Source organism: Lethenteron reissneri, chromosome 17 (genome assembly GCF_015708825.2).
Source record: "Lethenteron reissneri isolate LAM-NWPU_2019-01 chromosome 17, ASM1570882v1, whole genome shotgun sequence".
Taxonomy (NCBI): domain Eukaryota; kingdom Metazoa; phylum Chordata; class Hyperoartia; order Petromyzontiformes; family Petromyzontidae; genus Lethenteron; species Lethenteron reissneri.
Window position 1 is genome coordinate 3,685,009 of NC_083795.1, and position 13,920 is coordinate 3,698,928.

Consider the following 13,920-nt stretch of genomic DNA (forward strand, 5'->3'; position numbering starts at 1 on the left):
ATGCCCATATTGTGAGTCACTCAAGACAATTACATTTGTATTCAGTCCTGACAGCAAAACAGAGCCTCAAACTCAAATTTCCATGGGTCTTATACAAATACAAGTTCTAATAAGGAAATTAAATTTTTAACATGTCTCCTCCTGGGAACACAGCAAAAAGAAACTACTCAGAGAAAAAAATGTGTTTCATCTCTTTAAGTGCTTTCCTCTAAATTACTCCAAAAACATTTAGGTTTTAAACTTTATGTGCAAGCGGCACTTGAGAAATGAACATTTGAATTGTTTTTTTTTGTGCACAGAGCACATTTACTTGGATAAAATATGTTCACAGTGCCATTCCGGCTCCATCTTAACGCCAACGCTGAGGCTTGAGATCTGCTCAAGTCTAGCTGCGCACACATCTGACATAAAACACATCAGAGAACAAGCTGACAGTCTGAGAGCCACAGGGTATGTTTTATTGTGCACCGGCAGTTACGCCTGGCAAAGAAAAAAAGCCGCCTGCTTTTCTAAGGCAAAATTCATCACCTCCACGTAACATGTTCATGGGTTTTCACCTCGTGTTACCAAACGTGTATCGTTAGCAGTACGTCATACGCTACTAAAATGTACAGTATGTCCATACGTGCTCAACATTCTTCTGATTACAAACAGCCCAGTGCACCTCGCCTTTTTTATTCGTACCAAAGCTGTCATTATCATCCATATAAGCTAATTGGCTCTGGCCAGCTTAAGGAGGAACGATTTATCATGATTAAGTTCACCAGCTAAAATGTATCGTACAGTGCGCACTTTTTCGCACGGCCAAAGTCACATGAAGCTTGACTTTAGTAGATAGATAGTATGTGCACAGGACTATGTAACCACATACATACCTAGACTATTAATTTAGCTTTTGGGAGAATGTTTCGTTGACTTTCCTATGCGACTTTTTTTACAAGTTTTTATTTAATTAAAAACCTTTTACAATGAGAAGTGCCTTCTTTTAGCTCTTAAAAGAGCCTACTGTTTTAAGTTTTTTTTTGCTTCTTGACATCAGGAACCACAGATAGACCTGAAATAGTTATTTATTTTCGTAACTGTTCAATACATTTTTTGATTTTTAAGTAGTGTAATGTCGCGTACTTATTTACTCTGTAAACATTGGATTTTTTTCCTGTTCATGTGTACATATTTATTTAAAAACAAACAATTGAAAAAATCACTCCCATAAAAATAGTGCACTGGTGATGCAGGAGGCCATTTTTGCCCATCACTTGCACACCCAGCACCGTGATAAACACAGTAAAATAAACTCGGTGATGAAATTCCCTCGGCCCTTTGCTCGTTCATTCTGTGGCAGCCAAGTATGTGATGGGGTATAGCACCAGCAATGGTGACGAGCACACTCACCCAATGCTGCTGCCAAAGATGACCGAAACAAAGACCATTCAACACGCACATCTGCGAATGGCATATTTGCTCAAAAGTAAACACGGAAATACACACAATCGCACTACGGAAAACGATATATATTCTGCCTCTTCTGAGACCAATGAGTCAATGTTTGCATTGACACTTAGAACGTTGAGCATGTTCTTTTTCAATGCACAACACAATATGACTGTTATTTACATATTCACGGCGTAGTTCACAGAACAAACTATAAGCCATTACACTGACACTGCCCTACTAGATACAGCATCACCGTACTAGAGAATGACCAGCATCTATTTAATTTATCATCAGGCAAAGGCTATAAACCGCTGTAGTCTGCTATATGGTCCACAGCAAACCACTTTCGGCAGGTGGAGGAACAGCAAAACTACACAAACGCTCTCTTGAAGCCCTCTTCTAGCTAGTAGACCGACATTGGAAATGAGCTCCTGAATATATATACAGCCATTACGCATTAATAGAATTCAAAATATTATCTATTATGCAAGGACTGTACACCTACACAGGGTGTGTCAAGGAATAAGTGACATGCCCTACGCAGCACTAAGGTATGTCACGCGACATAAATAATTTACCAATATTAAACACTCATGAAACACAACTGGCAAAATAAAACATCCGGTTGAAAAATATATATTCAAGTGTATATCATCAGCCCTGATCCAATCCACTGCTGGATGAAGGCCTCCCATGCCAACACCATTGGTCACACACAGCCTTACGATGGCACAATCCATCAAACTCCTGCACATAAGCTGAATATATCTTCCATGTGAATGCCGGTAGTGTACTTTTCTTTGCCGAAGTGAACTTATTGCACGTGAAATTGTGTTTCACTCACATTAATCTTCAACCCAACTTTGCAGCCTTCTTCATTCCTCTCCTGTAGTGGTTTGCCAATGGTTGTTATAAAGACTACGTTGTCGGAATATCTGAGACGGCTAATACTTTCTATATTCATGTTTATGCCTTAATTTCAATCCGATTTTCGGGAGGACATCCTACAATGTCAATCGCCTTGTTGAAGCAGTATCTCATTTCAGTGTAGCTGTTGGTGAAATGTTTTTGAGTAATTTCTATATTCTGTACTTTTTATTCAAGCCTTGATTTGTGAGAGCTTAAATGTCCAACTTCAATTTCCATTTAAGAAAATGCCTTTTTAAAGCCTACCAAAGATAGGGGATGGTATTTGATATTCACTTGTTTAGTTTCTCTGGAATATAACTGACAGCATATGTGTGATCCATGGGGTTGGCTGGTCATATAAATTGTCCATTATTCCATCTTTACAAACATTTTATATACGTGTGATTGGAAGCTAATGGGTCTGTCATTTTTTAAACATTTTTTCCCAACCTTTCTCACTGCAAGAATGACTGAGGCATAATGAACACGAAGAAGACAAATTCGACAACATAGAAGTGAAAACGACTTAATTACAATTAACATAGTCCAATCTGTATACTGTAGAAGTGAAATTATTACAATGTCACCACTACAATGAGAACTACTCTATTATAGAGTAGTGAAAGTGGGGGGGGGGGGGGAGTAAAAACACAGACTGACAAAATGCATGAGAAAGAAAAAACGATATAAAATGACAAAAATGACAAGCAAAGAAAATAATTTGAACAACCCTTTAATACTATTTGGAAAGAAATGAGAAAATAGTGAAATTATACAAACATAAGTGTTCTTGGTTCTTTCGGTAAAGTCACGTAGAAGGGAAATAATAAAATATTAAAAATAAAACGTTTCGGCCACAACACAAGCAGCCGCCCTCAGGTGAAGACAGAGCTTTTATTATTACATTCTATATTTGCTCCAAGTATAACATGTGTATATATAATATACACATATATAAAACACGTCCATTGCAAAGATAAATAAATGATCCTTATGGCGATACCCCGGGGTACCAAATAATGCAAACTGGCCGAGGCAATTACATATTTTAGTTCTGGGACACTATTTTATCCAGGGGTGTTACTCAACTCTGCGACTTGGGTACCAATCAATCCGAAATCAGTGCCACTCCGCGATGTCGAAATGCCAAACATTCGCATAAAAAATCAGTTATCGAAAAATTCAACTTTGAATAGTGCATCGTGAGTACAGCTCGTCTAGATGAGTCGACTGACCCATCGCCGACCATCAACAGACGAAAAATGACTGCATCACGGACATTATGCGAGAGCCGGGGTACCGCCATAAGGTTCATATGGTGCTACAAAATATGAACACGGGCCTTTACCTTGCTGCATATTGCAACCCTTATAGAACTTGCGGAGTTACGGTTGTGCATCGTGTTCAAATTGCTGGCATCATGCCTGGAAAAGACTGTTATGGGTTTTTTTTGTCCCCTGTTATAAGGTGACATCAAGTCCAGACAATCTCTCAGCACCCAGCTAAAGCAGAAGACATGAACAGGCCCAACTGGTTTTACATTTTGGCGACTCTTGACGCGAAACTTTGACATTTCCAAAGTATTTAACAGAGGCCATGTGTTGTTTCGACTGTTACCTTCTATGCTCTGCATGACCACATGCTCAATTATATCCGTGCGAGCATGAAAAAAAATGGCACAGCGCATGTGCGCTATACAAAGGGAGATGCAGAGCAAGACAATGTGGGCAGATTAAAGAATATAAAGGACGAGTACTGCACAGGACTCAAAAGCACCGGCATCGGACAGGGAGCGGGCATTTGGCAGAGAACTGAAATGAAAATATTTGTGATAATTACCTAAGATGACAATTAGGTTAGAGCACAGTAAAGCACATGATGTTCCAGCACCTCGGTGCAAGGAGAGGCTTGTGATCCAGCATCAGGGATCAGAACCGATCATCCATCTGATCCATACCAGCCAACACACATATACGGCTCAGGGACACAAATCCTGAAGCAAGGTTAGATTCAAGTGCCATTCTGCAGTGCCTGTGACGTGTTCCCACACACCATCGCTGATATATTATCCACACACGACGTGTGCCCCAATTGAGGCAACATAAACAATGTGCAACTTATATCCTGAACACGATTGACCACAGCCGACATGGTTTGACAACAAAAAAAATACATCGCAACGGCAATGTCCTTCCCGTATGGGACTCACACCTCCAACAATACTTGACAGCCTAATGAAGGCAAAACAAACCAGCTCAGCAGTGTCTGTTGGAAGGTAAACGCATCGTGTTGAGAACGCGTTTATTTTAACAAACCCAGCACGGTTTAACGTTGCCCCTTAATTCCATGCTAACAGGCTCGAGGCAGAGAGACTGACAGTGGGAGGTCACCTGGGAAAATACCGTGTTCTTTCTTTAATGATGTTGCTGGTATTTAAGGGGTTGCCGGGGTACCGCGGGTGGCGAGATGTCAACTACCTTGGTGTTGTGGGCTTCGATTCCGACCCCGACGCCTGCTGTATATCTGGAGTTTGTGTGTCACTCCTCCCCGTGGTCGCGTGGATTTGTCTCCGGATCCTCCTGTTTTTGCCTCCACATTTAGAATCAGCGTGCGTTTAGAGTATTCGGCTGCTCTAAATTTCCACGTGATAAGCCACTTCGTTGAGCTGTCATTTATGAAAGCCAGGTCGCTTCTGAAAAAGAGCCATACAGCTCCGTGGACCCTTACCTGGTAACCACCTTTATGGGTAGGTATGCTATTATATACCCCACAAATTATTAATGCCTACAATGTGGGCAATAACTTGAGAGCTAAGGAAATGCCACAATACGTTGTGTATCCACGTGAACAATATAAGCAGATGCTTCATTTGTGAGCGTGATGACACAGCGTTGAGTATATTTGCGGACTGCCGATGCCAATTCCCTTCTCATCCGCAGCCATGTCCAATCCACTGCTGGATGAAGGCCTCCCAGCCACGTGTCACCGTCCTGAGAAGTTGTCAGTGTCAAACACCGGCCATCAGCCATTCCAGTCCCCTTACATTGTACCTACTGCTTCCTGACAAACAACCTCGCGTATGTAACACTCTATAATGCCCGGATACCCTAGTATCATTTGCCTTCTATAAAAGTTCAAATCACATGCATTCTGTATAATATGCATCACTAGATTGTGCTAAGCAAAAGAGTAGATGACACCGCAGTGGAGAAGAGTACTGTATTGTAGAGGGGGCACACGTACCAATAACCTCTGGCATTTCTTGAGCACATCTGTCTGCTGATGAGCCCCTGACGTGCAAAACCGGTCCCGAGTTGTTGCGTGTTAACATTCTGTCCAATAGGCCGATATGTTAAATTGGGTGATGATCTATTTGATTTGTTGTATATCGTGTACAGGAGGTACTGCAACCGTTTACATGTCCTGTAATACTGGTTACCGTATGATGGTAGCGATTGCTGTATACGTAACAATGTAATATGCAGCTTGCGTAATGTGTGCTACTACAGTACTGTAAAGTATTTATAAAGAGTACAAATGATAGTACTGCACAGAATGTGATGTACTCGTAAAACAATGCGCAGACCTGACTATTTTCAATGTATACCACTCCAACAGTATTTCACTGCCGTGGGAGTTTCACTCGTACGATAAAGGTGCCAAATGAATACAATCTGGACGAGCGGAGAAAGCACACTCACCAATACTCATTCCTATCCCCTGTACACAACAAATAGAAAGATTACCCCCGTGTAGCCTTAAACAACAGACTCTTGTAGCAAGTGCTGTTAGCGAGTAGCAGCACCTATGAAGGCCGGCACGGTACACGTGGCGGTAGGTGGCCAGCACCACGCCCGGCCGCCTTTGTCTCCCCAGTGGCGATGCTTTTACACAAAGCACAGGTACTCATTTGATGCCGAGTAGACCTAGGAGAGACCCAGGACCGGTTCAGACAATCGTCAGTGGTGTTGACCGTGAGCGAGAGCTGGGTTCGTAGCGCAGCGCTCTAATCGCTGCACCACCGCTCCCCCTGTCCACGTGAGGCCTACACCCACAGTCGAGACCACGGCCTTGCCTAGTTCCACGGCGGTGTAACCGCGTCGCCGGGTCGGCAGGAGCCGCCGTCACGAAGCGGTGCACTCCGAGGCCCCCCTTTCGTGTCATTTTTCGTCGTTGTTTTACCTCCGTCGAAGTTATTGCTGTTGCGCAATCGTCTCTACACGATCTCTGAACTATCAGACGGTGTCGTGTGTGGTGGAGCTGCCGAGAAGCGAGAGGAACAGTGCGCCGAGGAGTGATGGATAACGCGATTGATGGGAAGATAGGGAAGGCATGGGGGGGCGGGGGAGCGATGTTGTCTATTGTGTTGCGTCTGTCAGCTCACGGAGATAATGCAACAACACAGTTGTTGTTGATAAAGACACGTACTGTAGTCTAAACGCACAGACATAACTCTGGCGTCGACATATTTGTCGTATCAATCTGCTACGAGCACGCTTAAGCCGGTAATCTCGTGACTTGTTGTTGTTGTGGTGTGATGATGTGGAGGAGGAGGAGGGAATGGTGGAGGGGTCTGACTGGGGTACCCGGTGGTGTGTTTCAGTGTTAGGGGTCAGGTCGCTTTATGTAAATACATTAAACGGCGAGCAAATGAGGCATTAAAGTACAGGTAATTGCTGCGTATAATGACCTCTGTTTGGAATGTTCCTCTGTTTCGACAACTCTGTTCTCTGGATAATTAATATGGTTGTTGTTGTTATTATGGTGCAAGTTAGTGGAGTGTTATGCCCCATCAAAATCCACTTTTTTATCGTGGTGAGATGCAATTCCCACCAAGATGCAGAGCAACAGCGCATTTTGTATTCCAGTGGACAATTCGTACAGAACAAGGCTGGCAGAAAGATATTTTAACCACTTACAGCCGTATTATTTCATGCAGCTGGTGGCGGCGATAAAGGTGGACATGTGTCCTCTAGCCCCCAGTATTGAGTCTCCATCTCTCTCTCTGGCACACATTGCCCAATGCCCAAAGTGTCAGAACTAAAGACGCCCCCAGTACAGAAGATTAAAAACAAACTTGGAGCCACAAGGCGATAGATACTGTGTCATTGCAAATATCGCGAAGTTGTCACCCTCCAGTCTCCAATGTTGGCACTTTCATCATCATCATCATCACCTCTCATTTATCTCGGTCTCCTTGTTTGTCTCTTGCCATCAACCATCTATTTCTACCACTGTGCCAATGCTCCCTTACCAGTCCCTCTGTTTATCGATGTCTTTTGCCATTATTTCCCCCACCCCAATCAATGTCTTCCCAATGCATTCCGCCCCCATTCTCGTCTCGTTCCCTTCCCATTCACTCCCCCTCCACTTGTCTGTGTCCATGTCAAAATGATTGATCATTGTGCTGTAATTGTCCGACGTCTCCCTCCATCAACCCTCGCACAAATATACACGTTAACATGCAACGCACACGTATGTTGAACATCTTTAGCACCGTACGTGCTAAGTCCAGCAGAGATGCGAATCATGTATATATTGGTAAATACAACAATGCTGAGTTATCTTCTGCACAACACAATGCAGACAAAGCACAACAACACCGTACACACACAGACGTGAATGCACTTAGACCAACCCCAAGTAACAACACTCTTTATAATTCCTATAAAACAAATAAATCCACGTTGGACATTCAGAGCGGGACGTGCGAGATGATTGAGGGGTGCCAGCCCGCAGTGAACCCACTCACAACGCACCCGTGAAATAAAACTAAAAAGAGCGTATTCATTTAGTTATTTGCATTTATTATTTTATTAATTGTATTATTATTTCTACCTACGATTTAATTTAGTTATTTTCATTTATTATTTACCTACGATTTAATGTATGTATTAACATTTATTATTTGATTTTATTATTATTTTAACCTACGATTTATTTAGTTACTTTCATTTATTATTATTACCAACGATTTAATTCAGTTATTTTCATTTATTATTATTTTATTAATATTATTATTACCTACGATTTAATTCAGTAATTTTCATTTATCATTATTTTATTAATATTATTTTTACCTACGATTTAATTCAGTTATTTTCATTTATTATTATTTTATTAATATTATTATTACCTACGATTTAATTCAGTAATTTTCATTTATCATTTTTTTATTAATATTATTTTTACCTACGATTTAATTCAGTTGCTTGCATTTATTAGTTTACTTTATCTTATTATTATTTTTACCTACGTGACTTTACCGAAAACAACCTAAGAGTAAAACTAAAAAGAGCTTCACGAACTCATCCAATTCCTCCTCCTCCTGCTCCTCCGGTGGTGGTGGTGGACACTCACTTGAAGCGTCCTCCGCAGTGTTGGCACAGCTCACCCATCCAGCCCTGGTCGCACACGCACTGGGGCTGCTGCTGCTGCTGCTCTCCCGTGGGCGATGAAGACGTCGAGGACGACGACGAGGACGACGAAGAGGAAGAGGACGACGAGTCGGCACATCTCCCATTGACACACGTCCAGCGATCGCACTCCGCCGGGCCGGCCTCTGCTCCCGCCCAGCAGCAGAGGAGGGCGCAGAGGGCGGCGTAGGCAGCGGCGTAGCGGCACAAGACGTGGCCGCAACCCGCCGGGATTCTCCTGACACCGACACCGCCTCCTCGGCCTCGTCCACCATCGAGTAGCGGTCGACCTCCTTCTCCTCCACCTCCCAGGACGAGGACGAGAGGAGCTGCTGCTGCTGCTGCTGCTCGACGCGCACCGCGAACGCGTCCACCTCCAACCATCGCCGAGGCTTCTCCCGGGAGGCGGGCTGTACTTTGGGGGCCACGTCCATCACCAACACAACCACCACCTCCTCCTCCATCTCCCGGTGGACTACGGAGAGGCCCGGCGTCACGACCTTCGCCTGCCGAGGCGCGGGGGGACGACGACGACGAGGCCCGCGGTGTCACGAGAGGAGCCGCAGCCCGAGCCGCCATATTCAGCGGCGTCTCTCTACCACCACCACCACGACCACCACCTTCTTCGTGTTCCCTCAGCGGGCTTTGCGACTCAGTCCTCCTTCCTCCTCCTCGTAGTAGTAGTATTCTCCTACCCCCACCTCCTCCTCCCACCCAACGCGAGACGTCGCTTGGAGTGGTTTTTATTCGCCTCTCGCCTGTCGCCCGCTGCTGCTGCTGCCGCTGCGGTGCGAAGATTGGCGCTGGCCGCGTGGTTGTCCGTGGATGTTCGAAGATTCGGCAGCGACGAGCATCATCGTCGTCGTGCTCCGCTTCGCATTGAGCCTCCCTCCACCGTCTTCATCCCCCGCCCCAGTAGTTACCAACAACAACAACAACCACCACGGTGCTTTATCTGCCGCTAACGTCGCTCTGGTTGTTGTAATTTTGGCCAATACGTCTACGGGTCCTTCCCGTCTGCCGGACTCGCTTTAGTGATTCCGCTTCTGCCGCTGCCGATGGTGGTGGTGGTGCCTTGGGGGGCAGGGAGGGAGGCAGGCAGGAGCAGCAGCAGGAGGAGGAGGAGGGAGATGCTGAGAGGGGACTTCAGAGAGGGAGGGGAACCACCGTGAGAGGGCTTCGTGGGGCGGGTGGTGTGAGAGATGTGGGGGGTGGGGGACACGTTCAACATGCCGCTCCCCCTTTTCCTCTTCCTCCCCGTATCAACCTCCTCCTCCTCCTCTCCCCCACGGCTCAAGTGAAACGGGGTTCGTCCACCAGCTCCATAGCGCCCCCTGACACAGACATTGGTCACTGATGTTGCTGCTGATGATGCTGATGATGCACACACGTGGTGGTGCAAATTGTTGTCGTTGCCAAGTCATCTGGGGTACCTTCGGCAACACCAGAGGTTCGCATACTCTTAGGTTTTTTTCGGTAAAGTCACGTAGGTAAAAATAAAAAATAAATAATAAAAATACATATAAAAATACATATTAAAAATAATAGAAATAATAATAGAAATAAAATAAAAAATCACGACTTTTGGGGCACAACACAAGCGTTCGTCATCTGACCAGAGGGCGCCCTTCTCGTTGACTCTAATTGTTAACAATCCGTGAGAATTCAGCGCGTTCCCATTGAGAGGTTGTCATCAGCCACGATCATGCCACCGCCTACTCTCACAACAACAACAACAATCTACCAAGTGCCTGCACAATGATCTCAGTGGTCGATTTACTCCGTGAATGCCCCAGATACCCCACTAAAATTAAAACAAATTTTTGTAATAACTTTTTTTGTGTTTAGTTTGCTGTTCCCCCCCCCCCCCTGCACATCCGATTAGCACGGTCGGCTAGGTACGGTGCGAAAGAAGTGCAACAACATAAAATAATATGGAGGAATTATTTCTAAAACAATATTTTACTTCAAAGGCTTTTGAATGGCTCCCACCAATCTCAGTGCCAGTACAGGGTGCTTCAACAAAATGTTGACACTTCTGAGAATTTGTAACAATACTACAATAAATGTGCCCTTCGAGCTCTGGAGACCACCTGGAGAAGATTCCAGGCACGTGTTGACAATGATGGCAAAGCTATTAACATACATTTTGTTTTCATGGTCCATTAAAAACGATAGTCCCATCTTGAGTGTTAAAACTATTTTGAAGCACCCTGTTGTATAGTGCACGTATTAAATCTTTAACAATGTTGTCCTCTGTAAGATGTGGCGCCATTGCCTTCACAATAATCAATCAGCCGTTGAGAGGGTAGCCATTCGAAATCAGTGGTGTGTGTGTGTGTGTATAAATGATAAACAGCCTGTATGTTGCTGTAGATCATGATTATTCGGGGTGTACTCCGACCCATTCGATCTGACGGTTCGGGAGATCGGAATTGGAATGTGTATATAGACTGGATGAATCCGATTAGCTGTAAAGCTCTTTTTCACAGATGGTCCAGTAAAGTAAAATCGGCTAACCATGCCGAAAGACCCGAGAATATTAATTCGTGCAGTCACGAAAGCTTTATGTCAAAACTCATGCCTAATAGCTCATGGAAGAATTATCCGCAGCACAACTCGCAGACGGGCGCCGTTTATTTTTGCCAAACCCCCCCAATGTCTGATAACGCCATCATCCCTCTGCACATTCACAGCAGCATTCAATCTGCCCAGACTTTCAAGAGACACATAAAAGGACTCTCTCGCCTGGCTTTCATGTGACACAGGCCTTGGCTCCACGCCTCTGTCGCGGGCATTTATGTCAGTGAAATATTGTGCACATTATATGCTTCATTGTTTCTTTAATTGAAGAATGAGGCATCATTCTATGATTGAGATATTTCATTGCTTTGTAGAAAAATACTAAATAGGTCCATTGGCTTTGTGTCTCTGATGATGTCCAACCATACCATGTGGTCCACCACCCTTGGGAAAATAACAACGGAAAATGTAAGGGCCAACGAACTACGTAAGCAAGCCGGGTTTATGAAGAGGTTTTGTATCATCGATTGTATACGACTATCAATCATATTCTGAAAAGGATCATCATCATTAGCCATGATCTATCCCCTGACCAGTGCGGTAACTACTGCACCACTACACTTAAATATCTTCGAATAATACTCCTATTTTTAGTCATGTGTGTGTATATATAGCACGTGTCACTTAAACTATACATTGGCAACCAGTGAAAGCTTTAACCACAGTGATGGAGGCACGGAGCCAGCTTGATTAATGTATTTCTTCACCGTCTTGCTATATCACAACTAAAGAGCGGCATGCATGTATGTGCTGTATTGTATTGCATGGGTGCTCATGCTAAGCTTACCGGTACACAGCTCAACATAATAAAGACACAAAACAACCTCAGCAACTTTCTTAGGAACACTCTCAGAAAAATATATAATACATTTTGGCCAATAGCCGTTTCTACTAATAAATAAGGGCCTTGCCCCAAAATCTACATGCTACTCTATATTACCATATTTATATAGTAGTATACATGATTTTTCTAAGATAGTGTATTTAACATGTGATTGTATTGTAGATTTGAAGCTTACGTGACTGCAAGGATTCATACTCTTAGGTTTTTTCGGTAAAGTCACGTAGGTAAAAATAAATAATAAGTCTCCGTCATCACGGAGACTTCTGTTGCCTCCGAAACGTCGTGATTTATTATTTTACTTCTATAATTTTTTTATTTTTACCTACGTGACTTTACCGAAAAAACCTAAGTATGTGATTGTATGCTACTGTTAATGCCCTTTTGTTTAATTATAGTACAATTTTACGATTCACCATATATATTTTAATTTCCACGATGTCGATTTCGATGTCCCATTTGCTCATACATTGGTGTGAGGTATTTGTTGTATGGCGCTCACTAATGTTGAGTGCTCATAGTTTGTGACTCACTTCCGATTAACACGGCTGGCTACGTACGGTGCAAAAGAATTCCAACATACATGTGAATATACAATACTATATATTTCACCATGGGTGTATAAATGGAAACATTAAGCCCCATGGGATTTGTGACCTATTTGTCCAAAGCATATTGTACATAACGTACTGTGCCTGAGGAAGCATTTGGTTCAGGAGTTGGCAGAACACATAAGCTTAAGATGGTGCCTTTTGAATCTACGTAATTGCTGTTTTGCCCACATTTAGAGATGTTCAGTTTAGTTAATTTATTATGTATAGCCCTGTGAGCCATTCGGCTCTTGAATCGGGTGCAACCGCAACCGCAACAAACACAAATATGAAGAAGAAACATCTTAAAGTGACTACACACAACAGAAAAATCCAGAAAAAAACAGCAAAGTCTTCCAGAAAAAGCACCGTATATCAATGCTGTGTGCAAAAATCCCAGTGGGATGCAAGTCAAACAATAACAACCATAAGACAATTTAGATTAAAGTTATCAGTCTAACTCTGCACAAAGTGTTCACAAACAATAACAAAAAACTCATCTATGCTTCACAATTGATATTGAATAGCTGATATAGCCCGCAAGGTAGCATCGAACAACCATGACTTGGTTTTTGCTAACAACACACAACCCATGATTTATTTTCCATTCTTTCAATCGTTTTCTTCTTTATTTCATCTACTGTTATTTATTAACGAATGTACGTCTTTCTTCTTACATCTTGAGATTCGCTTATGCCCACTAAACACACGTACATAGTTTCGTAGCATTACTGATTTAAATTCTACAGTTTTGCTAAGCCCACAGAAATGCTAAGCTTAGAAGCATGTATAAAAAACGCTTCAATTGGCACTTCCCACTGTACAAGGTTGGACATCTCTATAGATGAAGATATTCAAGTTGCTGACTTCACAATGTCACGACCGCATACAAACTGAGTTCAGCTGCAAGCTCATGTTAGGAGTCAACACAAACATTTCAAAGGCGCCAGTAAATTGTGTTTATCTCACGATCGCCACCACAACATGAGCCTTGCGGAAATTTTTTGTGGTTTGTGTAGGTTAAAAATATATTCTGCGAAATAAATATTATTGTACTTAATTGGGTGCTAATTCACACACCTTAAATATAGTGTATTATATTTTGTGCCTGGCACTGTATACATACTGGTAAAATGTGCAAAGTAGA

General features: G+C 43.2%; 1 protein-coding gene across 2 annotated transcripts in view; it reads right to left on the reverse strand.

The window, feature by feature from the left end:
• ATRN (attractin) overlaps positions 1–9,955 on the reverse strand; it is a 305,667-nt gene extending 295,712 nt beyond the window's left edge. For both annotated transcript variants that reach the window (XM_061552847.1, XM_061552846.1), the window contains exon 1: positions 8,704–9,955. In XM_061552847.1, the coding sequence (XP_061408831.1) occupies positions 8,704–9,338 (635 nt within the window). In that variant the 5' untranslated portion in view covers positions 9,339–9,955. The remainder of the gene's footprint in view (positions 1–8,703) is intronic.
• Positions 9,956–13,920: the final 3,965 nt, after the last annotated feature.